This window comes from Fusarium odoratissimum (assembly GCF_000260195.1).
Source record: "Fusarium odoratissimum NRRL 54006 unplaced genomic scaffold supercont1.42, whole genome shotgun sequence".
Classification (NCBI taxonomy): domain Eukaryota; kingdom Fungi; phylum Ascomycota; class Sordariomycetes; order Hypocreales; family Nectriaceae; genus Fusarium; species Fusarium odoratissimum.
Genome location: NW_022158781.1, coordinates 39117 through 63319, shown reverse-complemented (window position 1 = coordinate 63319; position 24203 = coordinate 39117). Strand labels below are relative to the sequence as shown.

The 24203-nt window shown below is 47.9% G+C and overlaps 13 protein-coding genes across 13 annotated transcripts; 7 read left to right on the top strand and 6 right to left on the bottom strand.

The window, feature by feature from the left end:
* Positions 1-338: 338 nt before the first annotated feature.
* FOIG_14539 (uncharacterized protein) lies at positions 339-1959 on the top strand (the record flags this gene model as incomplete). The annotated part of the gene is made up of 4 exons (XM_031215798.1): positions 339-683; positions 751-990; positions 1040-1376; positions 1436-1959. The coding sequence occupies 4 exons, from the start codon at positions 339-341 to the stop codon at positions 1957-1959; spliced, it is 1446 nt and encodes a 481-aa protein (XP_031054419.1).
* Positions 1960-2293: 334 nt separating this feature from the next.
* On the bottom strand, positions 2294-2884 carry FOIG_14538 (uncharacterized protein; the record flags this gene model as incomplete). The annotated part of the gene is made up of 1 exon (XM_031215797.1): positions 2294-2884. The coding sequence occupies one exon, from the start codon at positions 2882-2884 to the stop codon at positions 2294-2296; it is 591 nt and encodes a 196-aa protein (XP_031054418.1).
* Positions 2885-3267: 383 nt separating this feature from the next.
* FOIG_14537 (uncharacterized protein) lies at positions 3268-5147 on the bottom strand. The gene is made up of 9 exons (XM_031215796.1): positions 4849-5147; positions 4618-4766; positions 4526-4567; positions 4407-4476; positions 4323-4350; positions 4258-4270; positions 4120-4209; positions 3729-4071; positions 3268-3674 (listed from the first exon to the last, which is right to left on the bottom strand). Exons 1-9 carry the CDS (start codon positions 5029-5031, stop codon positions 3441-3443), a joined length of 1152 nt encoding a protein of 383 aa, XP_031054417.1. The 5' UTR covers positions 5032-5147; the 3' UTR covers positions 3268-3440.
* Positions 5148-5633: 486 nt separating this feature from the next.
* FOIG_14536 (uncharacterized protein) lies at positions 5634-7061 on the bottom strand. The gene has a single exon (XM_031215795.1). The coding sequence runs from the start codon at positions 7020-7022 to the stop codon at positions 5730-5732; it is 1293 nt and encodes a 430-aa protein (XP_031054416.1). The 5' UTR covers positions 7023-7061; the 3' UTR covers positions 5634-5729.
* A 477-nt stretch (positions 7062-7538) lies between these two features.
* Positions 7539-8569, top strand: FOIG_14535 (uncharacterized protein; the record flags this gene model as incomplete). The annotated part of the gene is made up of 3 exons (XM_031215794.1): positions 7539-7574; positions 7626-8047; positions 8101-8569. 3 exons carry the CDS (start codon positions 7539-7541, stop codon positions 8567-8569), a joined length of 927 nt encoding a protein of 308 aa, XP_031054415.1.
* A 322-nt stretch (positions 8570-8891) lies between these two features.
* FOIG_14534 (uncharacterized protein) lies at positions 8892-10706 on the top strand. The gene is made up of 2 exons (XM_031215793.1): positions 8892-9173; positions 9227-10706. Exons 1-2 carry the CDS (start codon positions 9003-9005, stop codon positions 9983-9985), a joined length of 930 nt encoding a protein of 309 aa, XP_031054414.1. The 5' UTR covers positions 8892-9002; the 3' UTR covers positions 9986-10706.
* On the bottom strand, positions 9985-11514 carry FOIG_14533 (transaldolase). Its single transcript, XM_031215792.1, has 5 exons — positions 11293-11514; positions 11056-11240; positions 10694-11003; positions 10489-10642; positions 9985-10440 (listed from the first exon to the last, which is right to left on the bottom strand). Exons 1-5 carry the CDS (start codon positions 11339-11341, stop codon positions 10041-10043), a joined length of 1098 nt encoding a protein of 365 aa, XP_031054413.1. The 5' UTR covers positions 11342-11514; the 3' UTR covers positions 9985-10040.
* Positions 11515-11808: 294 nt separating this feature from the next.
* Positions 11809-13991, top strand: FOIG_14532 (uncharacterized protein; the record flags this gene model as incomplete). The annotated part of the gene is made up of 5 exons (XM_031215791.1): positions 11809-12104; positions 12155-12921; positions 12971-13510; positions 13558-13783; positions 13838-13991. The coding sequence occupies exons 1-5, from the start codon at positions 12007-12009 to the stop codon at positions 13989-13991; spliced, it is 1785 nt and encodes a 594-aa protein (XP_031054412.1). The 5' UTR covers positions 11809-12006.
* Positions 13992-14739: 748 nt separating this feature from the next.
* FOIG_14531 (uncharacterized protein) lies at positions 14740-16237 on the bottom strand. The gene is made up of 2 exons (XM_031215790.1): positions 15837-16237; positions 14740-15782 (listed from the first exon to the last, which is right to left on the bottom strand). Exons 1-2 carry the CDS (start codon positions 16131-16133, stop codon positions 14868-14870), a joined length of 1212 nt encoding a protein of 403 aa, XP_031054411.1. The 5' UTR covers positions 16134-16237; the 3' UTR covers positions 14740-14867.
* A 904-nt stretch (positions 16238-17141) lies between these two features.
* Positions 17142-18426, top strand: FOIG_14530 (uncharacterized protein). The gene is made up of 5 exons (XM_031215789.1): positions 17142-17268; positions 17323-17377; positions 17436-17876; positions 17926-18264; positions 18312-18426. Exons 1-5 carry the CDS (start codon positions 17232-17234, stop codon positions 18385-18387), a joined length of 948 nt encoding a protein of 315 aa, XP_031054410.1. The 5' UTR covers positions 17142-17231; the 3' UTR covers positions 18388-18426.
* Positions 18427-18848: 422 nt separating this feature from the next.
* On the top strand, positions 18849-19784 carry FOIG_14529 (uncharacterized protein; the record flags this gene model as incomplete). The annotated part of the gene is made up of 1 exon (XM_031215788.1): positions 18849-19784. The coding sequence occupies one exon, from the start codon at positions 18849-18851 to the stop codon at positions 19782-19784; it is 936 nt and encodes a 311-aa protein (XP_031054409.1).
* Positions 19785-21311: 1527 nt separating this feature from the next.
* On the bottom strand, positions 21312-21850 carry FOIG_14528 (uncharacterized protein). Its single transcript, XM_031215787.1, has one exon. It carries the CDS (start codon positions 21643-21645, stop codon positions 21343-21345), a length of 303 nt encoding a protein of 100 aa, XP_031054408.1. The 5' UTR covers positions 21646-21850; the 3' UTR covers positions 21312-21342.
* Positions 21851-22644: 794 nt separating this feature from the next.
* On the top strand, positions 22645-23964 carry FOIG_14527 (uncharacterized protein; the record flags this gene model as incomplete). Its single annotated transcript, XM_031215786.1, has 4 exons — positions 22645-23261; positions 23320-23430; positions 23536-23602; positions 23680-23964. 4 exons carry the CDS (start codon positions 22645-22647, stop codon positions 23962-23964), a joined length of 1080 nt encoding a protein of 359 aa, XP_031054407.1.
* Between the last annotated feature and the right edge of the window lie 239 nt (positions 23965-24203).

Here is a 24203-nt window from a genome sequence, read left to right as displayed (position 1 = left end):
ATGGAACAAGATCTCGAGATAACAGAGCCGTTGGAGGAAATTGAGTTTATTATCGACGTTAATCGAAGTACGTACCAGAATGACCTCTCTGTAACTCTAACTGGGCCTTGCTATTCTATGGGCCGCCCCAATTCCGACATCACTGCCGTCCTCGTTGTGGCTTTCTTGTCTCAGAGCACAGTTACGTCTATGGTGATCTTTATGGTGGCATTGGCAGGCTGAAAATGAAAGCTAAGTCTGTCCACAAGAGGTCCTCCCCTTCAGCATAAATAAGCTTAGGTAGTGGCTTCCACCTTCTCGATGAGCTAGACTCACATCAAGAAATCTATTTGTGTACTATGCAAACTGAGCAGCTCACACAAGTTCACCTCGGGGATGATCATGGAGAGACCCGGCCTATTTCGCAACAGAACTTCGATGTGGCATCCTTCTCTAGTGAGGAAGCTCGGTTCCAGGAAAAGCTCCTAAACCTATGCCCTGCAAATCTCTGGCCCAAGGCTTCGTACACGACAGGATGTCCGCGACCTGTACTAGTGGGTCAATATCATCAGCAGCAGCTGAAGGATCTTCATGAAGCCTTGACAGCGGCCATCACGGATGTTGTGCAACGCTGGTGTAGCGACAAAGATGCACGGTTCCCAGAACGCATGCCGCTCGAGGACAAAGAGGAGGAGCTCCTGCAAGTAAGTCAATCCATCGCCGTTTGAGACATGAAGGAGAGAAGGCGGCGCTAGCTGACACGTCATATAGTGGATCGAAGGCCAGGTCATGATCGGAAACCTACCGCAGTTCTCGCAGTGTCGGGGATCATGGCGTCCAGACTTTCTCGTGGAGGACAACGGCGAGCGCGAAGAGAACTATTGCATTACGGAAATCAATGCGCGTTTTTCCTTTAACGGATTCATGCACGAGGTTTATGGCCAAGCGGCAACCAACGAGAGCCTAGAGAGCGCGGAGACGGTGCTTATGCCCGCAACTGACCCGGACACTGTAAGACAATGATCATGCGCCTTTCGTTCATTTGTTTTGACATCAGCAGATACTAGAAGGACTATTCAACTTATTCGATCCCGAATATCCACTCCATCTTTTAAAAGGTACCGAAAAGGGCATCGACATACACATGTTCATCAATGCCGTCTGGCGTCGGTTCGGCGTAAAGCCACGGCTCATCGCACTCGCTGATCTCAGGCTATTCCCAGATGCACGTAGCAAAAGCGGGTTCCGGCTGTGCTGCGTCATACACGATCGCGATGGCCAAGTCCTCCATACTTGGAGATTTGTAGCTCCGCACGGTGAGATCTGCGAAGAGATATATCAGGTTGGGCTTGAGTTACATCAACGGGAACTCCTCGCTCTTGAGCCGGAAATGTTACGTCAGATCAGCCTGCGGTGTTTCAATGATATGCGGACTATACTTCTCGTACATGACAAGGGATGTTGGGCATTGTAAGACAGGAGATCCCGCAGCTAGTGGCGCGAGGAGTAGTCACCGCAGTTCAAGCTGAAGCCTTACGTCTCGGCATCGCGGAGACACTAATTCCTGGTTCCAAGGAGTTGAAAGATCTGCTGCAAGTATCCCTTACTTCTCCCGGCTTGAGACACGGCTACATCCTGAAGCCGATCCGCAGTGGCAAAGGTAATGGCATCATTTTCGGAGACGATGTCACGGCACCCGAATGGGCATCTCTTCTTCAAGCTCTCACATCGCCCGGTGAGATTTCAGCGGGACTGTGCGTGGTACAGAGGCGTATCACCCCGCATAAGTATGATCTTGTGCTGCGTGCTTCAGAAGGAATGGTTCGATATCCTCTGGTCGGCACGTATCACGTTACGAACGGTGAGTTGCTCGGTCTTGGTACCTGGCGAGCGAGCGGAGGCCGAATTGTTGCTGTAGCCTCTGGAGGATCTTGGATTTGTTCAGTCATGAAAGGTGTGAGAGATTTTCAGGAAGAATGAAATGCAAGTATTCTTTGCTTTCCATTGAATCTTGCTTACCATGCCTTGAGGGACCTGTCTCATGTCTGATCAAAATGAACTTTCGACTACCTTCAGAAACCCAGATAACATTGACCTCCTTTCCCGAAGATAACCATTTGATCTTATGCTCCAAGCTTCCAGAAGTAAAAGCCTCCTCCAAAGCCTTACGATCTTGCGTAAAGTGCGTCCACGACTCAAAGTGCATAGGAACAATGATATCAGCATCCAGAATTTCCATCATTCTTACAGCATCTTCACCTCCCATCGTGATCTGTACGAAACCAGTCGTGCTCTTTAGACTTGGTAGCATTGCCTAGCCAAGGTTCGTGAGTGAAACCACGACGTGGTATTTCTCTTGAAGTTTCCTGAAATCGCTCTCAATGAACACAGTATCCCCAGTGAAGTAAACCACATTTTGACATCCATCTGGGCTGGTACCGAAGGACTTTTTGTGCAAGAGAAAGTCAGTGACTTGTCCATCAGGGACATGAGTAATGCTCCATTCGTCACCCCCAAGCTGGAACTCCAAGGTTTGCCACGGCTCGATAGCGCATGTGCCAGGATGGTCAGATAAGTTCTTTGCACCGTCAGGCGTAGTAATGACTCGCCGGCCCATGAGAAGTTGACGGCCTGTCTCATCCAAATTGTCCATGTGATCTTCGTGACTGAGTAAGACACAGTCGATAATGGGGAGTTGCTTGATTGATATGGCAGGACCTTCTTGTAGCGTAAGAAAGAATTCGCCCGGCTTTAACCCAGCCACTTGTGACCGGTCATGGCTCTGAGGAGCTTCGTCGAATATGGGATCAGTGATGAACTTGTCACCATCGATATCAACAATCGCAGTTGCGGTGGTAACGTGGGTGATGGTGATTGTGCTCTTGAAATTCTCAGGAATCGCCATTTTGCTAGTATTCTGTACTGTGGTGGAAAGATTGCCAGTTGGAGATATTGCGACCGGCTTGGTTCGTGGTTTGACGAGGCCAATTCTAGCTCGCAACTTGCTTCAGATATACAACGGGCAAGGCCCGATGCCGTTATTCATTTATCAGCTAGCTGATAAATTAAACCTCGAGAAGTAAGGTTTCCTAGACTATGATACTGTATTTATTGGTAATGTCGGACATGTTGGTAATTCTTCCGTCTTAAGTTGTGTGTAGCTCGGGGACCTCTCTTAAAATCGTGGATCTGGGCTTTACTCACAGCTTGAGCCTAAAAATTCAGGGTGATTGAATTAATATTTTTCCTGTAAGAGAACTCCATGACACGTTCCAATGGGTAGAGAAAGCTTCGAATACTGTAGTTCGTGTATTAAATGAAAAATTACTAGCAACTAAATCAGACCATTTGAGTTTAGTAGTGCGTGCGATATCATCTTCACCGCAGACAGGACCACTACTCTCACTACCAAAATTCCCCTCATGTAAGAAACCCGAGGGCATTCAAGACGGAATTACTGATTATTCTTCAGGCTTACGGCCCCATACGACTCGCTGCTTGTAGTATGGATGATGCTTGCCCGAGTGAATCTCCCTCCGAGCATGCGCAAGGAACACATGGATTTCCGACTCCGTCCAACCGATCGTATTTGCAACAAAAAGCACGAAACCTTCGGGATCGGCAAGGAACGCAAGCTTGCCGAACTGGCCGAGCTCCTTCAGCTCTGGATCTTTGGGCCAGCCGCCAATTGGAGTCTGCAGTCGAATGTTATCAGTCATCGTCCACCTCTGCAAATATAGTTTATTTACCTTGTACTCGAATTGCTGGATATCAACAAAGCCAGCAGCTTCCATGGCTTTCCGCTGTAGCTCTTCTTCATATACAGTGAAGCTCACACCTAGCTTCTTAGCCCCTTCAATAAACAGCTTACCCCACTGACCCAGTGCAGAGCTCTCCTTCACGGTGTCATCGTCACTGGTGATAATACCCGAAGGTTCAAAACTCTCGACCCAACCACCTGGCTTGCAGGTCTTATAGGCCTCGCGGAAGAATTTATACCAGTCGGGGATACTGCCGATGAGCCAGCGGATGTGAATGTAGTCGGCTGAGTTGGGCGCAAACGTCCACTCTTGGGTACAGTCTTCGATCTCACTTAAAAAATGTCAATATGCGACCTTGTACATGGCTCAGAAGACTCACAATTGCAGGTTCGGTGGGACCCAAGAGGGCTGAATTGGCGATACATCGGTGCCGATAACTTCCACGTTGGGATATTCATCAGCGAAATCTCTGCCTGGGGTCAGTGTGCGTCTTCAAGATTACATTCTGGAGACCTACAGAGCCCAGATACCTACATAGCATGTCAGCTAGCACATAGAATAATCAAAATAAGTTTCACGTACCAGTGCCTGTTCCAATGTCAAGCGCTTTCTTTTTGAAATGTTAGCTTTCAATCATGTCTGAGAGGTTTCCCATTCATCGCTCACTGTAATTTTCTCAGTATCAAGAGGGGCGAGGTGCGTCTTTCCTCCAATACCCAGCGTCAGACAGTGGTGGCTATTAGAAATCAGTTGCCGTTCTGAACATAAATTGCGGTTCAACCTACTTGATATCGAGCAGTTCACTTTGTCTTTCATCGTTTGCAGCCCTATTCGAGTGAGCCTCGGTACACGACGAATACATACTGGAATATCTCACCAGTACTGTGAACTGCCAATTTCCCGATGATATGTCCTCCCATGAAGCTTGCGGTATTCAAAAATACTAGAAGTCACTGAATCTGTCGAGGACGCGAGACTTTCTTCGCTCAGCGAATGAGCATCATCGTCTTGGTTCACATTCTCCTCCTAGAATCAAGTCAGCATAAATATGCATATAAGTGGCCAACATGAAACCCGTAAGCATGTTGGTCCGTCGGGCTTATCTCACCTCGGCAAGCTGCTGCCAATGTGTAGGTTCCAGAATGCCGGTATCTCCAACATTCACCTGTGCATGTTGAGGGGGGCTGTTTGAAGGGCTCTTTGAGGGACTCTTTGAGGGACTTTTCGCAGTATTCTTGGCAGGACTTTTCTCGCTCTTCGGGCTTGTTGCAGCCGCCGGCGGTGTCGACATTTTCAGTCCTTATATCTTGTCGCAGAGACCTTGTTCGTTGGGTCCCTTTAGCTTTCGGGAGCTTATATAGCGCAGGGTCTATGTGGGAAAAAGAGAAAACCGAAAAACAATCTGGGAATTTTCGGTCGGGGGAAATAATGATAAGATAAATTGTCCTACTCCATATTTGGGGGGGTTCGGCGAATTATAGTAACGAGTCTTGGGGATAGACGAACGAATGAGATGCTTGGCCGAGGCTTAGTAGTTGATCAGCATGGGGAGACGTGTCAGTTCCTGCAGGGTTCGAGGTGGGGGGAGCAGGCATCGTTTTGTTTTAATGGTAAAAAATCTGCTAAAGAAACGGTCAAAGCATATCATGTTTGAAGTCGCTCTAAACGATGACGGTGCTCAGCTATATCTGGCGCAAGCTCAAGATCCCTAATTCCCATACTCTTATCTCAGCTTGTTTGGAGGAAGCTTCTCATCGCGACACTCACCTGAGCTATGATAACTAAGTCCACATGGATACTATAACACTAGCCCGATTGGGTATGGCATGAACTCCCTAAAATCGATCCTGGGCAACAAGATTCGCCGATACAGCAAAGAGGAGTCAGTGGTACGTTGATTCATTGATGATGCGATTGTTCGTATCGAGACGACTACCAGTGCGCTGCGGCGCCAGCAGATAGAACCTCTATCTGAAAAACACCCTTGTCTCATAGCTGACCATCAACGCTTGCTAAAAGTTCCTCCTCCCAATCATCATCGCGCGCGTCCCATTCAGCAGAAGGTCCCATACCATCATCGCCATGAAACCAGTACCCCTCCCCAAGTCTCGCCTCGCAGGTAATCCCCTTTGTCTGAAGAAATCTCATAAACCGACCTCCAGGTACATCTCCAATCGGCTCACCACGTTCCTTCGACCCAACAACAATTCCCTTCAGATAAACGCGCTTCAATGCAGGAAACTTTCTCTCCGTCAAAGCTCTTTCGAGCATGTCCATCAACCTCTCGCTACCGAGACCGTCCTGGTCACTTCGGAAGAATCCCTCTGCATCATCGACGGCACCGTCTCCATGCTCTATCCCACTCTGTTGCTCTACAGACAGCGTCTCGAGCGTTTCACACGAGGCCTGCAAAATATTCTCCCAATCTTTATGGGCGGAGACCTCGGCACTTGTTGACCAGAAATAGCTGACCATTCTTGCTGACAGGTTGCTCTGTGATGGCTGACAGAGATACAAATGTCGTAGTCGTGGCAATCCTAATGACGTCGCATCTTTGTGAAATGGTAAGAAGCCGGATAAGGGTCTAGGTATGACAGCCCATCCCCAGAGTCTACCATACGTGGGATCCTCGGGTGGACTGTAGATATCTTCAGGCAAGCGTGGAAAATCGTCCTCCATAGTTGCTCTTGATTCTATCGGCTTGTCAAGTAGTCCGAGCTCTAGTCGCTCGACGGTTGAGCACGACTCCAATATCCATTTGGCGACGTCCGTAGGTATAGAGCCATCGAGCTTTACGTAACGGAGCTTCGAAAGCGTAGGGGCAGATGGGCAGAACGATCTATGCTCATTCTGGTCGAAATAAGAGGAGTCGCCATATAGCTCAAGAGCCCTGACCTTGGTGAAATACGGTAAAATTTGCCAAAAGTCTATCTTGGAGCGAACAACCGTGCAGATAGACTCAACTCGTGAGCACAGTTGTTTCAGCCGGCCGATGTCCTCAAACAACAGATCCTGCAACATCTCAAAGAATTTTTCTGCCTTGCATTGTCCCGAGTATTCAGTGTCCCAGTAGTAAAATCGTTGTGATGCAGATATCATGGGCGAGGGCTGTTTCAAGTCGCAAGCCTCGTGGAATGTATGATGATGAAACTCGACATTGGTCCATAATAGCGGTTCAGCAAGTCTATTAAGCCTTTTACAAGTTTGGGACAGCTGAGTTAATTCGTGCGCTGTGGCATTGGTGATGATAATGCTGACAATCTCATCAGGTAGGGAATCCATCGTTGAAATGGCGTCGTGGGTGAGGCGGCGAGCAATGGCGAAAATTTCAAGAAAGCAAGGTGAAGGGAAAATAAGAGCAAAGTCTGGGTACTTATTGACGGTTTTCAGCATTGACAATAATGAAACAAAAGTCAAAGCTCAGGCGGTCAATGACTCAGACCGGGCGCTGTTGCTGCGCTGCATTAAAGAATCAATTGAAGGACCTAGAGCCCCGCAATCAAGGCTGAAGCTGGGGTGTAATGGAGCTTGTGTATGAGATGATAAATTGAGGTACCCTAGAGTTGTGATCTGCCACGATTCCACAGAACAGCGCCTTTGTAAACGTTCCATTGCTTATAAGAAAGGGAATATTAGCTTAGAACATCCAATTCTAATAATTACATTATGAATTCGAACTAGGATTTCTGCTGGCTGGTCATTTGTCGCTCACCAGTGAATAATTCTGATATTGAGCTGAACCTGGAACATTCGTAACTTCGTCCAGCCTCACCTTGTTAACGTTAGTCCGAATCCAAGATGTCTTCCCCGCTACGTAAAGTAGCCATAGTCGGCGTAAGTTATCATGGCCAGCAGCAAAGCCGAATGACAAACAGACATTATTAGGCTTCGGGTCGCATTGGCGCATTCATCTTCAAATCATTACACCGAAGCAACAAGTTCGATATCACCGTCATCAACAGATTCGGCTCCAAGCCAGCTGAGTATCCTGAACCGACCAAAGTTGTTCAAGTGCACGATGAGTACCCACCACTCGAGATGGTACAGGCCTTTCGTGGTCATGATGCTGTGGTACTGGCCTTGGGTTTCGCAGCAGAGGAGCATCTCCATGAGCTAGCTCGTGCTTCTGTTGAGGCTGGTGTCAAGAGATTGATCTCCTCGGGCTATGGCGTTGACACGACCAATGAAGAGGCTGTTAAGATATTTCCTGTTGCAGCTGCGAAAGCGCGTATGGTTGAGCATCTCAAGTTTCTCGAGCAGCCCGGTTGGTCTTGGACTGAAGTTGCTTGCGGAGCTTTCCTAGATTTGTGAGGTCATTCAACTTTCGGGATGAAGTACTTTTGTTGACAACCTCATATAGATGCATTCAAGTCGACTTTTTCGGTATCAAGCCTGAGGCCAAGACAGCTGAGATCCTGGATGATGGGAATGCCAAGTTTACCGCCACTACCCGCGATGGCGTCGGCCAAGTTGTCGTTGGCATTCTCGGTCACCCAGAAGAAACAGCGAATCGCATCGTCTATATCTCGTCGACAGAGCTGTCTCTGAATGACGTCCTGGAGGCCGAGCAAAAGCTCGTCGGTAAGGAAGGGTGGAAGATCACGCATGTCAAGACCGATGAAGAGATCGCCAAGGCACAGAAGATCGTTGCAACAGCCACTGAAATGATGCCCAGAATGATGGCTACCGGAAGACTGGGTCTTGCAGTCAATGTTCAGGACAGATTTGAGGCGAATTTCGAGAGACGGGGCATCCTCGACAATGACTTGTTGGGAGTACCGCAGGAGAGCATCGAAGAGGTTGTCGCGCGAGTCAGGTACGGGCGCTAGAGATACGTCTGTCGGGAGTACAGACACGAAAATGAGTTGGATACTGTCAGTCGTTTCTCTCGATTGTCTATATTTGTAGATAATTACATATTCTGATCCAATGCGCGAGGCATCGTACTCTCTTCCTTGCGCAGCTTGTGCAACAATGCTCCTCGATGCTAATATGTCAAATCAACCAACAGAAGTGGATAAACTTATCCCACCAGTAACTTCTGACCTGCGCAGGGCAAGCCTTGGCAAGGATATGATTTGCCAGCGATGTTTTTAGGATGAGGGGAACGCTCACGTGTGGAGAAGCGTCGCATTCAAACTCGACCCATATCCGGCACTCAACTTCAGCTGACGTATTCTTAGCCTGATATCTTGAATCTGATTACTTGTCCAGCAGCAGAGAATAAAAGCTCAAGCTGATTCAAGTTCAAGCCAGAGACAAATGCTAGCAGCAGCTCGAGCAGAACTCGCGTCTGGTGATTCAGGCGCCGGGCCAAATGGTGCCTCCACAAAACCGCCCAAGAAGCGCGTCCGCAATTTCACGGCAGATGACCGGGCTGCACATCGCATCTTTGAGAAGAAGCGCCGGGAGCTGTTTCGAGAGCGGCTTAACGTTAGTCATCTGCTGTACTTTCTCTCTATACCTCGACTGACGTTTTGCTGTAGGACCTGGCGAAAGAACTACCAGCGCTAGCTGGGAAGAACCCCGCCAGGCTGTCCAAGCACGACGTGATTGATGAGAGCATCTCACGTCATCAGTTCGAACGCACTGCGTGCCTGGATGTGATACAGGCTTATAGGGCGATGGTTCGGGAACGAGATGAGCTGCTTGCTGAGGTGAATACCTGGCGAGCTACCGCTGCGATGCCTGAACGTCGTTCTATGAGCACCCAGATGAACCTTGATGACCTGGGGAAGTTGGAGACTAGAATTCGAGGTCAGCAAGCAGAAGGCTTTCGTGCTGATGCCCAAGACTCAGCTCCGCTGGATACGAGCTACACTGTCGTCAACGATCCGACTTCTCAGCCTTCTTTCTCTCCTCCGACCAATTCTATTCACCCAGCACCAGTACCCCACACAACCTTACTAGGTAACGAAGAAGCCAGTCTAATTCAAAGCTCTTCATTTGATCCGACTGGACCAATACCTCATTCAGATGAGCTTATCAACCAGACTATGGCTCTGATGGAAACGCAACATTTACCAAACCAAGCTATGATGATGCCACTAAAGAATATGAACGAGTCCAGCGTCGATGAAATTGCAGAAACACAACTGGAGAATGGCAGGCCGATCTCTAACATGCACGACTTCCTTGCGGACACTTCAGGCGATCAGATGTCTCTCACGGGCTGGGGTACCGACTTTCCTCTTTCAGCGATGGATTTTGGGCCAGATACGACACTTCAACAATATTGTTTCTAGTACTCTTGGGCAAATTGCTTTGGTGGTCAATTTCTCGGCGATGTGAAAGACTTGTCTACACTTTAGCCTGCATGGCTTCAACCTTGGCCTTGCTTCGCTCTTCACCACCAATAAACAGTGTCAGCGCATCTGCCAAGCGAGTCTTGGTCGCTTTATCAGCCTCATTCGCCTTGTCAATCTCAGCACCACCGTTAGCAAGATAGTCGACATCAGTGCTGGCCAGTTTTCCATCCCAGTCTGGTCCAGCCAAGGGATCGATAGAAAGGAGCTTCTTGAGTCTCTCAGGGAGTGGATTAGCGTTCTTATACGCGTGAACAGGCTTAGGAAGACCTTCTCCGGGCTGCTTGGAAGCATCGTAAGGAAGCTTTGAGAGTTTCTCGAGGACGGTGTGAGAGATGGTGGCTGAGTGGCATCCCATCTCACCAGCGGCCATAGCTTCCTGAGGCGTGATAAAGCTGGGGACCTGTCAGTTTGGATGCTGGTATCTGTGGTCTATTTCCTACCTGGCATTTTTCACAAGGGGTTGTTCCTTTCCGGTTTCCTTGTAAAGCCGTTTGTATGTCTCAAGAATCTGGACGATGCGTGGAGAGTTTGGGTGCTCCAGCGCAGGGTCAGCAACGTCTGGCCAAAGAGATAGCTCATCATGCGCCCGCGTTTCTGTAGCTTTGTGTTAATTGTTTAACGTTACTGCTTATTTATTTAACTTACCGTTGTAGTAGGGGCTGATGTATAGCATGCCAGCCTGGCTGCAAGCCATAGCCTGGGCGAGACTGAAAAGTGCCGTGCCAAGTGTAGGGATGCCCTCGGCGGAGAGAATCTTTGCGGCGTTCAGAGCAGGCCCAGTAGAAGGGATCTTGATGCAGAACCGCTCTCGCGAGATGCCGGCTCTTGCAAATTCCTTATCGTAAAGGCGTGCATGATCAAGAGTTGCTTGCGTGTCGTAAGCCTTGGAAGGAAGTGTTTGCAGAAGAACCCGGCCTTGGATGGAATCGATGTTCTTCTTGCACATAAGAACAGCCTGTGATCCAGTGAGCAGGTCTCCCTTAACACCGATGAGATGCATCAATTACCATGCGCGTATAGATGGCGAGCCAGCCTTGGTCTTTGAGCTCCTTAGTAGTTTGCTCGAACAATTCTTTGTTCGAGTCATCACCGAGTTGGATGTCAACCCAGAGTTGGTTGCTGGTCTGATCATGGAACTTGAATGGCATGGATTTAATCCACTCAGGAGCCATCCAATCGACATCCACGTTGACTAATCCCATCAGCATTACGTCGTTAAGGCCTTCTTCAGAAGAGAAACGTACGCTGCTCTTCGAGCTTGTCAAGCCATGATTGAGTTCCGGTGCTTCCCATTTTGGATAAGGTTTGTAGAATGCTTTGTTTGGTTGATGTAAAAGATGCTTGTTTATGATGACTGGTTATGATGGTGTAGGATAGAGGGCGGTAGGGAATACGCTTATAACCTTACTTCCATCGAGTTCTCAATACTCAAATGGCTCCAAATTGCCGAGATTGCGACCGTACTGTGACCTGCCCTGCGTGTACCAAGTCTCTGTGCACTATTCCCCTCCTATGCCCTGCGTGTGCCAATTCATTCGGCGTAGCGTTCCCCGCTCATGCCCTGTGTGTTCCATTGCCCTGCGTGTGGCATCAGCATCTTAGTACATGTTCCAAACTCAAATTGGCCAATCGGGTTGTTGACCCGATTACACTAACTCTTCCTTCGGGGGGAATTGTTCAGTTTGCCGAGATCCGGCACTTCAGGAACATTCTTGTTTGTCTCATCTCACATGATGTTAAATCCTATGCGGGGTGGAATCATTCAGTCTGGGGTGGAAGTGGCACCATTTTAAGAAGAGTTTGGAGCGAAAGTTGATACTCTGGGGAACCTAGTTCACCCCGCAAGTTGATGCTTTGATCAACGATTATAAAAGTGGCCCTCTTGCGCTGATAAACAGACATGTTGTTCAAAGGCTATCAATTGATTACTAGTACTTTTGCAGATTCCTGAAATCACAATGGATCGAAAGTCTGATATTGAAGACCAGCTGAAGCATGATGTTGAGCACATCGACCACCTCACGCCTCAGGACTTTACTCGGAATGCAAACGCCAAGTATGTTACTCACCAGACAGTAGACAGTTGCTGACATCGTCAATCTACAGAATTCGCAACCCTCTTGCGGGCATCTCTCGAGCCGATCTGCGAACTCAAGTCATTGCCTTCTGTCAAGACTATGACTTCCAGGACAAGATAGACGTGTTCTACCGTGGGGCACTTGCAGCTCAAAACCCAACCAGCTACGAAAGCATTGAAGAGCTAACTGACGATGATAAACGCGTATTGGAACGGGAGGTAACCCATAAGTGGCATCTCCCTCGTACCCTCTACTATGGCATTGCTCTCTGCTCTCTGGGGTCTGCCGTACAGGGCTGGGACAACACTGGCGCTAATGGAGCAAACCTATCTTTCCCCCAAGAATTCGGCATCGAGCATAAGACCACTCTTATAGGTGTCATCAACTCTGGTCCGACTCTGTTCGGACTTCTCAGCGCTTGGGCAGCCGACCCTATCAACAACCGCATTGGTCGCCGCGGCGCCATTTTCTTAACTGGTCTTTTCTGCATCTTCCCCGTGCTTGCTCAAGCCTTTACCCAGAACTGGTGGGGACTTTTGATCTGTCGTCTTTTTATGGGTCTTGGTATGGGTATCAAAATCTCGACCATTCCCGTTTACTCTGCTGAAATTGCCCCTGCATCTATCAGAGGTGGCATCGTCACGAGCTTCCAGCTTTGGGTTGCTTTTGGCATTTTCGTAGGATTCTGTTCAAACCTTATCTGGTATCGTATCGGAGACCTTGCTTGGCGTTTCCAGCTTGCAGCCGCCTTTGTCCCAGCTATCCCGGTGGTGATCTTTGTTTGGTTCTGCCCTGGTAAGTGTTCGCTTTTACTGTACCAATCCCAAAGCTAACTTTATACTAGAGTCCCCTCGCTGGCTCATCAAGAAGGGCCGATACCAAGACTCTTTCAAAGTCTTCTGCCGCATTCGTAACACGGAAATGCTAGCGGCCCGGGACTTATACTACGCCCACCGTCAGATCCTCGAAGAGAAAGATGCCTTCGGCGGAAAGACCCTCGCACGTCGAATGTGGGAACTCGTCAGCGTTCCTCGCCTCCGCCGAGCTACAGTTGCATCATCTTGGATTGTGATATCACAGCAATTCTCTGGAATCAACATCATGGCATTTTACTCGTCTACCATCTTTGCTGCTGCCAACTACTCGACTAGGGACTGCCTGCTTGCTTCTATGGGGTTCGGCCTGGTCATGTTTATCTTTGCCTTTCCTGCTGTTTATATGGTTGACACTTTTGGCCGGCGAAATCTGCTGCTAGTTACTTTCCCCAACATGGCATGGTGTTTGTTGGCAGCAGGATTCAGCTTTCTTATTGATAAGGACTCGAGTGCTAGAGTACCGCTTATCGCCTTCTTCATCTACCTCTTCACAGCTATGTATGGACCTGGTAAGTTGATCATCCATTCACCAATCTGCCAGAAGCTAACTGTTTAGGCATTGGACCACTACCTTCTATCTATTTCTCCGAAGCGTTTCCACTCTCCCATCGAGAGATTGGCTCCGCGTTCACCATCTGTGTCAACAACGCGGTTGGCAGCGCTTTGACTTTGACGTTCCCTTCCCTTCTTGATCGTCTTGGACCGACTGGGGCATTCAGCTTCTACGCAGGCCTCAACGTTGTAGCGTTTGTAGTGATATTCTTGATCATTCCAGAGACCAAGTAAGGGAACAACGGTGCGATTCATTATATCCATAACTGACTAGAATGTTACAGGCAACGTACTCTCGAAGAGTTGGACTACATCTTTGGAGTTCCGACAAGACGCCACGTCGAGTATCAGCTTCGACATTGGCTGCCTTGGTTTGTCAACAGGCATATCTTTCTTCAGAAGTCAGCTACGCTTGAGCCATTGTATCAGCTGGATTAGAAGCGCAGGCTCAGCGGCCGATTGGTAGCAAAGCACTCGATGGGGTGATAAAGTGGGTACAATGGCTCTATAATTTGATCTTTCACTATTTGTATGTGTTTCCGTCGATGCTTGCATGCTAGGAGTTAAGCCAGCAAGTTCAATACTCACGATATAACCAGTACGGCTTAAGCATTCTTTCTAACGCTAGAATAGCCCATAGTTGTATTTTCAAGCTGGTTCTCTCCCTCATACTACTTATGGTCAAAGATTGATATAACTCGGATATTTTTCCTCCGTTATCTTCCACACCTGTCGCCGAGTGGTTCAGCACTAGTCTAGTGATGTACATTGTCGATTGTAGAAGGGATAAACAAAAGAAAATGGTGGAGTGGACTACAAGTCAAGAAAGCAAAACGCTGGAAGATAAGTATCGTTCAATTTTTGGGTCGAAGCTTTTATTGTGCAAAAATAAATTTGTGCCCTCGTCATGTGTTTTAGCACCCTAAAGCTTAACCTTGTGGCCAGCAACCAGTAAAGTAGCTCGAGGATGAGAAAGTACATCGTGCAATAGAGAGGACGAATAATGAGCCCCAAACAACCTTACAAAGACGATGGGTCCGGGGGTAGAGCTACGGGAGTGAATGGTAGACTCCGTATTGATGAAGCGTCATGAAGATTAAGATTTGCAACTTGAGAGGAATCTCCCATAATTTGGGGGCCAGCGCGCTTGGGCAAGCAAACCTACATGATGAGAAGATGACTAGGCAGCGAATAGAGTTTGGGGGAGCAAGAATTGAGGATAAAGGAAGGAAGCCAAAGAGAAATGCTTAATTTATCCTAGTATACAATCTAAACATCAGGTCCAACCAATCACAACTTGCTCTCTTTCAATTATTACATGACCTTCATTCCCATGGCAGTCTTGCTCGCCATACCAGCCAACTCAAAATGCTGCACCATCTTCGCCGACCCAGATCCACCGGAGACATCAAGAACAGTGACAGCAGCCTGAGTAGTACCATTGCCAGGCGAAAGAGCATAGAGGAAGTTGCCAGAAGCAGCCAGGTCGATCAGACCAGGGTCGCCGTTGCAAGTCAAGTCAAGCTCAGACACGACGCTTGCATCCTCGAGGCTCATCTCGACAACTCGGTTGCGGCCGACATCTGTCACGAAAGCAGACTTGGTAGCGGGGGAAATGGCGACCCAGCAAGTTGCTGTTTGGCCTTGGACTGCTCCCTTGGCGGCGGTTGTGGCTTCACAGCTGTTGGGGTCGACATCGAGAATGGCCGCGCCGAAAGAAGCGTCTGTGGCGAAGACCTTTGATGTTCTTGGGATGACCTGCGATCCGAAGAGAACAGCTGTTCCTTCAGGTGAACTGCGAGCATCCTGCTTGCTCACAGCCGCAACTCCATTGTTCATCTCGACATTCGCAACGGAGATAAAGCCAGTCTTGTTCACAGCAGGGTCACCCTTGACCATAGTGAACAGCATGGACTCATCGTCTGAGAAGAGTACTTGTGAAAGTGTGTTGGTAGGCCCAGCGGGAGGTGTCGTTTGGCCAAGGTCGATCGTTCGCAGCTCATCCATGGCACCGAGTCCTTGTCGAGAGAAGCTGCTGCAGGAAACACCAGCCTTGGCACCAGTAGAACCAACACAAACGACTCCATTCTTCACTGAGGCAGCAACAGTATTGGGAAACTCGCCGGGAACCTGGACTGGTTTGCCGACCATTTGTAGTTTCGTGGGATCAGATCGCGAGACTCTAAGCATGCTGAGAGTGTTGGAGCCGGCGTTGACAGCAAAGATGTTCTAAGCCAAAGTCAGTAAAATGTCAATAGCGTCTGGGACAATGGGTACACTTACGTTGCCTGCAATTGTCAGAGCAGACTGGCTGATAAGAGCATCAGGCGTAGCGGGCTTGCCATCAGCGTCAACAGCTACAGATCCTGCGCCGCCGGTCATAGTGACTTTGCCCTTGGAAAGTGTACCGTCTTTGCCAATTGGGATCGCGAGAACACCGTTGGTCTCCTCGTTGGTGAGAACATAGATCGCTTTGCCCATCATAGCATTGCTGTTCATTCCGGGCTTGCATGCTGGGTGGCTGCTAGCTTCCTGTGCAAGCCATAACAAAGCTGGGAGAAAGAATCCTGAGGAGAACATATTGTGTAATGTGTTGATGATGAAGTTGGTAAGAGAGTGTAGAAGAAAATATTAATAAGCAGGCCTGCTGCAGAGAATGAATGAGAGAAGAATGTTGAGTGATTGAAGAAGATATCGAGTTTATTGAACGCGTCTCGATCTTCTTTATAGCAATCTCTCATCCAAACTCAACATCTCCATATACTCTATTTGCAGGGATAAAATCCCGACATCGAAGTAATCTGAATTTCCTCTTTAGGAAAAGCAAGATTTTCATTGCAACATAAACGGCCAAATCGAAAGTCCCACTTCCTTAAAATGTGAAACCAGGCTGAAGAACCATCCACAGTTCGGAAACAACATAATGCGACTTGGTTGCCGTGCTGCCGGCTAAAATGAAACCGGGGTGTGATGTCCCCTGTTTGGAAGTCAGATCTGTGCTTTAGACTCTGTAATCACGATTTCCGTTTTGGAAGCGCCATACCTTCATTTGGAGATCGTTTCATAGGCAATAGAAGAAGCAATTGACCTTATTGTCAGTGTTTAAATACTTAGTGTATAGATAGCACAAATTCAATGATCTGACACGAGACTTAGTTATCAGAATGTAAGGAACTCAGTAATAAGGGAAAAATCGAGACCACTAACATGTCATATAAGGTTAACATCAGAATATTATCAACTTCTCTAACCTTGAAACAAATTAAACAAATTAAAAAAACACTCGGTAGTGACATTATCACTTATCCTTGCAAGTAGAAAGAATATTTCTTGACCATTCGGCATGCTCCTTGAGGCATGATATCACAACCCTTTCGCTAACCCTTCTCCGTGTCAGGGCTGACAGGAGTAGGACGAACCTTTCCCAATTAGGAAATTTTGATATTCTCATCTTCGGTGCCCCAAAATGAGGGGACGACGCCGAAACGCCCCTGATACAAGGGTCTCACTCAGCTAGCGCTCACCAGAACCAATGGGAACAATGCTCACCTGTTGACTAATCTTGGATAAGAAACAAGAATGAAGCAGCTGAACTGGAGTCGTTGTTCTCTTCATCTTTATTGATCTTTCATCATTTTTACCTTTTTCGCGTTCCTCCTCGCTTGCGCCAATCTCACAATGACTGACAGAATCTTTCGGATTTTTAATCCTGGGGGTTAGTTTGAGTTTTTGCTAATCCTTGTTCGTGCAAGCTGCTGACGATGATCAGAGCCCAAGGAAAATCCAGTAGAGAGACGTCGAGCGCAGCTACGGCGTGCTCAACAGTAAGAAACTCTTGGGACACTGTCTTATACAACTATTATTAACACCCCACTCTTTTAGATCCTACCGTGGTCGAAAGGATAAGTACGCAAGGACGTTGGAAGAAGAATTAGCCAAGTCTCGAGCGAGGGAAGCGGAACTAGCACGTGAGTGCGAGCAACTCCGTGCAGGTCTTCAAAATGCCCTTCAGCAACTATCTCAAGGTCCCAATTCTACCGATACTGGATTCAGAGAGATCAACTACCCGATCAATGACTATGCTACTCCATCCAGAACTACAGGGTCGTCGAGCGGCGCTTCGCCGATGTACCTGGGTGATCCGGGCTACCAATCAGTGGACATAATACCTTCTCCACAACTGATATCACCGTCCTCGTTTGGTGACTTCTCTGACCCATCCGAGGGCCATGGGGCTCCCGTCTTGTTCAATCAAAGGTACTCAAGCCATTCGCGCGTGGGTGAAGTGGATCAGATCGTTGCAGGCATGGAGTTTGTCTTGAAGTATGTCCCTTTAACACATCATCATCAAGTGTCTGCTAACACACATCAGAATTGAAGAACCTTGCTTGGGTCATCTGCACGGAGACTCCAAGAAACCTGACGAGCCTGGCAATCATGCTCTCACTGCGACGGCTCAGCTCATGGCAGCCTGTGGCGACACATCACATACAAACAACCCCCGTCTCCCTTCATCCCCCGCCTTTGGAAATACTCCATCGACCATGCTAGAGCGATTGTTGACACTGGCGCCTGACCTGTCGAATGAAGATGAGATGACGCCAATCCAGGCCTGGAATAACATCCGGTGTCGGCCAAACTTTGGTGGGTTCAGTACAAGTAGCTTGGGTAGCCTTGCGGCGAAATTAATGAAGGCTGCGAAATGTCACGGGTAAGTTCATTCAGATACAGTGTTCTGAGGCTGCTAACAAAGAATAGTTTCGGTGCTGCGATAAAGCGATCTGTTTTTGAAGGTCTAGTATATGAGACCCTGGTTACTGGACAAACCTTTTAGTCATAAGATTCTTGCAGGTCTGATTTAGACTAGTGTATCATATTTACATCTTTTTTTGTTGTATCATAACTTGGAACACCCTTTCGATTGTTCATGTTGTTCGCGACTTAGGCATGGGAACATGATGTCAGCATTCTTTTAGCGGCTTAGGAGCTGTTCAGGCAACAACCTACGGTATGAACTGTTCGACTCGGTATTCTTTGTCATCACGTAGCCATAGCTTACCAGGTTTTCAGACAAACTCAAGGTACCAGGTTCAGCTGCACAGACAAGAGTCATGCCACTCCCTGAGTGACATTGGCACCTGCTCATATTCGTATTTAATCCACGCAATCGCCCCTATGCTTCTTGTCAAGCTCTCAACCAAAGATTTCTGTCAACACACTAGACAAGAAACATCTCGTCAGAAAGAAACAACTTGCGCAAACTTTCATTCAGATTCATCGGACAACTGATTCGCCATGGATGACTTACTAACTCGAAGGGCTCTCTTGTTGAGCGAACTGGCGGAACTCGAAGACACTATCTCGGTTTTCCGTGAGGCAGCTGGAGAGAATGAGGACTTCGTGGATGCTGACATCGTCATTCCGTTTCTTTCTTATAGAGGTAATGACAACGACAACAACGAGATCGGGGTTGAGAATCAAGTGGCTATCGACGTCTCTGATGAGACCTTTTCCGACTTTCCAGACTCTCCGGATACTACCTCTCAGGACGAGGATATGGAGATGAATGAGTATTCTCCCCAGCCAGCACTTTCCAAGCTGTCAGTTTTGGTTACTCCAGAAGTTGCACTACACCATGATCCTCTCCAGGACTCAAGGTTCAAACAGGATAAGTGGCTCTCTGAAAAGCCCCATGGGTGCTTCTCCAGAGATCTCCTCAAGTGGGTTTGCGGGGCGCGGCTGTATAATAAGCTGCCCCATGAGATGCCTGTCATTTTTCTCGCCCACCCCAACGCTGCGGAATGTCCTGCCAATGAGCCCTGCGGCCACTGGGAGTTGCGATGGGACGACAGACCCCGCCGAGAGCCCGGAACCATTGAGCTGGAGCTGATTTGCCTTGATCGGAAGAACCATGAGAATTTTGTTGATCCACCTGAACAAAAGTTTTATCTGTTTGACAAGGACCATCCTAGACCCATCAAATGCGAGCCATGCTTCCTGTACAATGCTTTGAAGCCTGACTTCAGTAGTCTGGATGCAACTAATCTTGATCTGGTTACATTCCGAATGATACAACCTGATGATGGGGAGGATAATGAGCCCGTTGATGGGTTGGACGAAGAGTCTAATACAAACTCCTGTGATAAGCCTTATGAACAGCTTGGTTGGACACAAGTGTGTCGGTATATGGACGCTTCCGGCCGCCATTTTGTGACTCTGTTTAATGAATGAGAAGTGGATCAATATCAGGTAAGCTGGCTCTTATCCGATAATTGAAGCTGGGCTATGGGGCGATTGATACTTGGAACCGTGTTATGGTTTATGGATGATGACTGTTAGTCGACATCGATTTGATCTGGGGAAGAATATCATTATGGGAGCACCACTTGTGCTTTATTATTACACAGGAATAACTGAAACATTTTATGACAATTCATTTTAAATGGAACAGAGATCATTGTCTGCATAGGTCTCCTTTAAATGTAAGACGTTGACATATTTTGGGTAGCGAAAACGTCAAGGCGCAGTTTCCAATAATTAGTGGTGAAATATAGATCATTAACTTCGAAAGACACATTTCTATGAAAAGGATGCAGCTTATTGAGTTATGTCATTAACCTTGCTCAAATCGATGAATGTAATTAACCAGCCACTATTATTTTGACGCCATTGCTGTCTTCGTAGAGAGATTGCATCTGGACAACAGAAAACCCCATGAGAAACGGAAGGCTGTCTTGTTCCAGAAAGCCACAAGGCTACAAATCCAGTCTTGGATCTTATATCTCGCTGCCAGATCTTGTGTAAAGTTGTCAAGGTACGAGGATATCTCGTTGCTGACCTGACAGGCGCTCTCCATGTCATCGGAGTGTTACGATACGGGTTCTTGAGCTGGTATTTCAGCCAAAGGCCAATCTTCTTCGCAAGGCCGAGGCTTGTACAGCCGTGGTTCTCGATCTCTGCCGCATACTCCTGATTTCATATTTCTTTGCCGTGTTATACCCAGGCTTGCATTCACAAACTCCTCACTTGAACAATCTCTTCTATCATGCTTGCCGCGGTTATCCTCGGTACAATTCACCCCGATCAAGAGAGGCAATTCATGTATCGTATCATCAAGCAAGTCTTACACGTGCGGATAAGTGGCATGGGGGTTGTGGCGAGACGATTTAATCATACCGCTTCCAACCTAGCCACCCTGGTCTTCCCTGAGGCCACGGCTGACTCGCGTTGGCAGTCTTTTCTTCCTACCCCTACCAATCTTCTATACCCAAACCGCCTTATCTTCGCTAGATTGGTGAAAGAAGGTTTGATCCCTATAAAGTTCGTTTCAAAAATCCGGGGATGGCTTGATAAGATCTACCAGGTTGTATCGCAAGGTGCAAGCTTTATGCAGACATGGGGGAACACTTTTATTGGAATTGGATACTGAAACAGTACCATATATCTTGACTCATTACAATGATGAAATGATTATGTTTTTTTTTTTTTTTTGGAAGCGCTTGGAAGTTGCTCCTGCTGGTCTCGTTGATTGTAGTACCACTTCTCATGCAGAAGCAAGTCCAGATTCAGCCCCGCCATGCAAGTATACAAAATGGACTGGCATCTCGTCAAAGATAAATCTGGTAGAGCCAGAGCGTGACAGCTTCGATCTATGCGTTCACAAAATACTCGACTTTATCCAGCCAGTGGCGCCAATACTGAGTTATGTCTTCTCACTTCCTACTGACTCATGAACGAGAAAGCAACACACCTTCATTTTTGGGGTTCAATGTTACTCTAGGGCAGATGATTACCGAGCCCGGCATATCAGTAATCGAGATCTCTTGATGCGGTCAAGAAATATGAATTCTTTGTCAGCAGAAATTGTAGGAGCCGTTGCCGAGATATCCAAAACGTTGCCCATCTCGCCATACGTGAAACTGGCTCTTGCAAGCATTGAGATGTTTGCGGTAATTTTAGAAGGATTGCGGAGAATGACTCGAGTGTATCCCGCTCCGCATTGGTATTGCATATGTATGTTGTCCCATTCCCCGGTCATTGGCAGAACCTTGAAGCTTCCCCGACGGGAAGCATACCCGGACCCTGGTAACATTCTCCCAGGGACATGACTCGGGCATTTGAGCAATCAATTAATCGATGCGCAATTGGTTGCTTTTATTTTGTTTGCGGGAGGCTTGATCAAATGAGCAGGTGAAAAGCTTATTGGGGAATTGTCAAGGTAGTGGACATGCCACCTCAATTATCTGTCTCGTATCTTGATAAGATGTGATTCTATGCGAGAGCCGCGCATCGCGCATCTGAGTTGGATTAATTGGCTCGGCAGACAGGTGGGATGGCAATGGGATAATTGATCGACGAGAATGTGAGGCGGCGTCGTAGGCCCTGGTCCTTGAGGCTTGAGAAAGTCTAAGTCGAACGATATTTTGCAAGGAGAGACTTGCTATGCAACGTCTCTGAATCTTTATTCGAATTTAGGATCAGTAGTATGCCGGAGATGTATCACCGAATTTCCTCTGGCGTATAGGTCTAGATGATCTGAGAGTTAACTAATGAGTGCACGTGCGGTATTGCCAAGATTGAGGCTACGATGCCGTTAGGCTACCCATGGGTCGGGCCGTAACTAGTGATTTGATACACGGGCTAGCTTCAAGAGTACCTGCCTCAGAGTCGCGAGTCGCGGGGGATTCGGCTTGCTGTCCGGGCTACGAAGCCTTTAACTTCACAGGGAATAAGGATCTAGGTGCTTCAGCTTCATGCAACATGTTAGCAGACTGCAGTATTGTGAAGTATCGTCTGGCGGAAAACAACACCCGGACACGAGGAGACCGAAGAGACAACAGTTCTCAAGTCGGCCTTCGGCACTTCATGAACACTCATGAAAGCAGTCGCTGATCGAGCATAAATATGGGAAGCTGAACCCAAGTTTGAGTCTGGATCATCATCTCGAGTAAACACCACATCTTCAAAGCTTTCAAGCAATCAAAGCCAGTGACTGCAGATATAAATCATGAGTCTTGCACATCTTTCTAAGTCTTCGCTCACAAGACCTTCCTTGCCTTCTCTCATCACTCATTCTATGATGGTCCGCAAGATGGCCTCGGCTGCTGCTGCTGTTGCTCCCGCTCCGCAGCCTCACATCCCAACCATCCTCAATGCATCCGGCCCTCCCCCTGGACACTCTGTCACAGTCGGAAATCTCCAGACCTTCATCCTGCCTGATAAAGTCTCTGACACCGAAGCAAACCGTAAGCTTGGCAAAGCCCTTGTCGAAGCCTGGCAGAAGGACGGCATATTGCAGATAAGCATGACACCCGAGCAGCACTCACTTTACAAAAGTGCCAATTACGCTAGTAGACGCTTCTTCGGCAAGCCTTATGCTCAAAAGGCAGCTTGCGTTGACAGTCAGACTTACTCTGGCTACATTGCCAGTGGTGAAGAGCTGACTGACGGTATTGCTGACTACAGCGAGATTTTCACGGTTACTAAAGACCTTGAACTTGATGAGCCGAGAGTCGTTGCAAAATGGCCGTGCCATGGTCGTTGCCCTTGGCCTGACTATGAGATGCAGAATCCCATGCAGCGTTACATGCAGAGTCTGGGGGGCGTTGGGGAAACGCTCTTGCAGCTCACTGAACTGGGGCTTGGTGTTCCTGAAGGGTCACTTACCAACTACACACAAGATGGATGGCATCATCTGAGAATTCTTCGGTAAGTATTTGATAGAATTCATGCCTTGGTCTGGCTGTCACTAATTACAGTCATATAGCTTCCCTGCCATTAACAAGACTAATGGCAAGGGCAAGGAAGGAAGAGGAATTGGATCTCACACTGACTACGGACTTCTAGTCATCGCAGCAGCGGACGATGTCGGCGGCAAGTACTTCAGATCAGTTCAATGACAAGCCGTGGCTGACCGGTTGTTTCAAGCTTTGATGATTCGACCCCCATACAGCGATGAAAACTTCGCTAATTGGGAATCGAGTGCCGCTGGCTTCAGAGAGGATGATGAAAGATGGGTCTTCGTTCCTCCCGCGGAGAATGTCTTCACCGTCTTCCCAGGAAAGTTTGCTCTCTTAGCACAAACGAACCTTGCTAACCTTCTTTTGGTTTAGGTGACATGATGCAGTACATCACCAACTCAGCCCTTCCCTCAACCCCCCACAAAGTCGGGCTCAATCTCAGAGAGAGGTTCGCCTTTGCTTACTTCCATGAGCCAAGCTTCCAAGCCGTTGTGAAGCCTCTGCCCGGCTATGATGTTGGCCAAGAGCCCAAGGACGGAATCCACTATGGCAAGCACTTCACTAATATGTTTATGAGAAACTACCCTCAGCGTATTACTACCCAGAGGTTGAATGACGAGGGTCGCTACAGGCTTTTGGAGCAGGAGAGCCTTCAAACCATGGCTCCTTGAGATATGAGGGGATCACACGAAATTGTCCGACTCGATAACGTCTTTCATGAAATGACTTGAACTGTATAAAGTTCTATCTTGAACTTGACGGGAATGACATAAGGGAAAGGCTCTCGTGAACCAACCCATTGTCCCCAAGTGTTAACTTGTGTTCTTTCCCTTTGTTTTGGGATTGAAGTGTCTTTTTACGCTTCAATTTTTGTGATCTATATTTGTCATTGGCAGTTGAGACCTGTGGT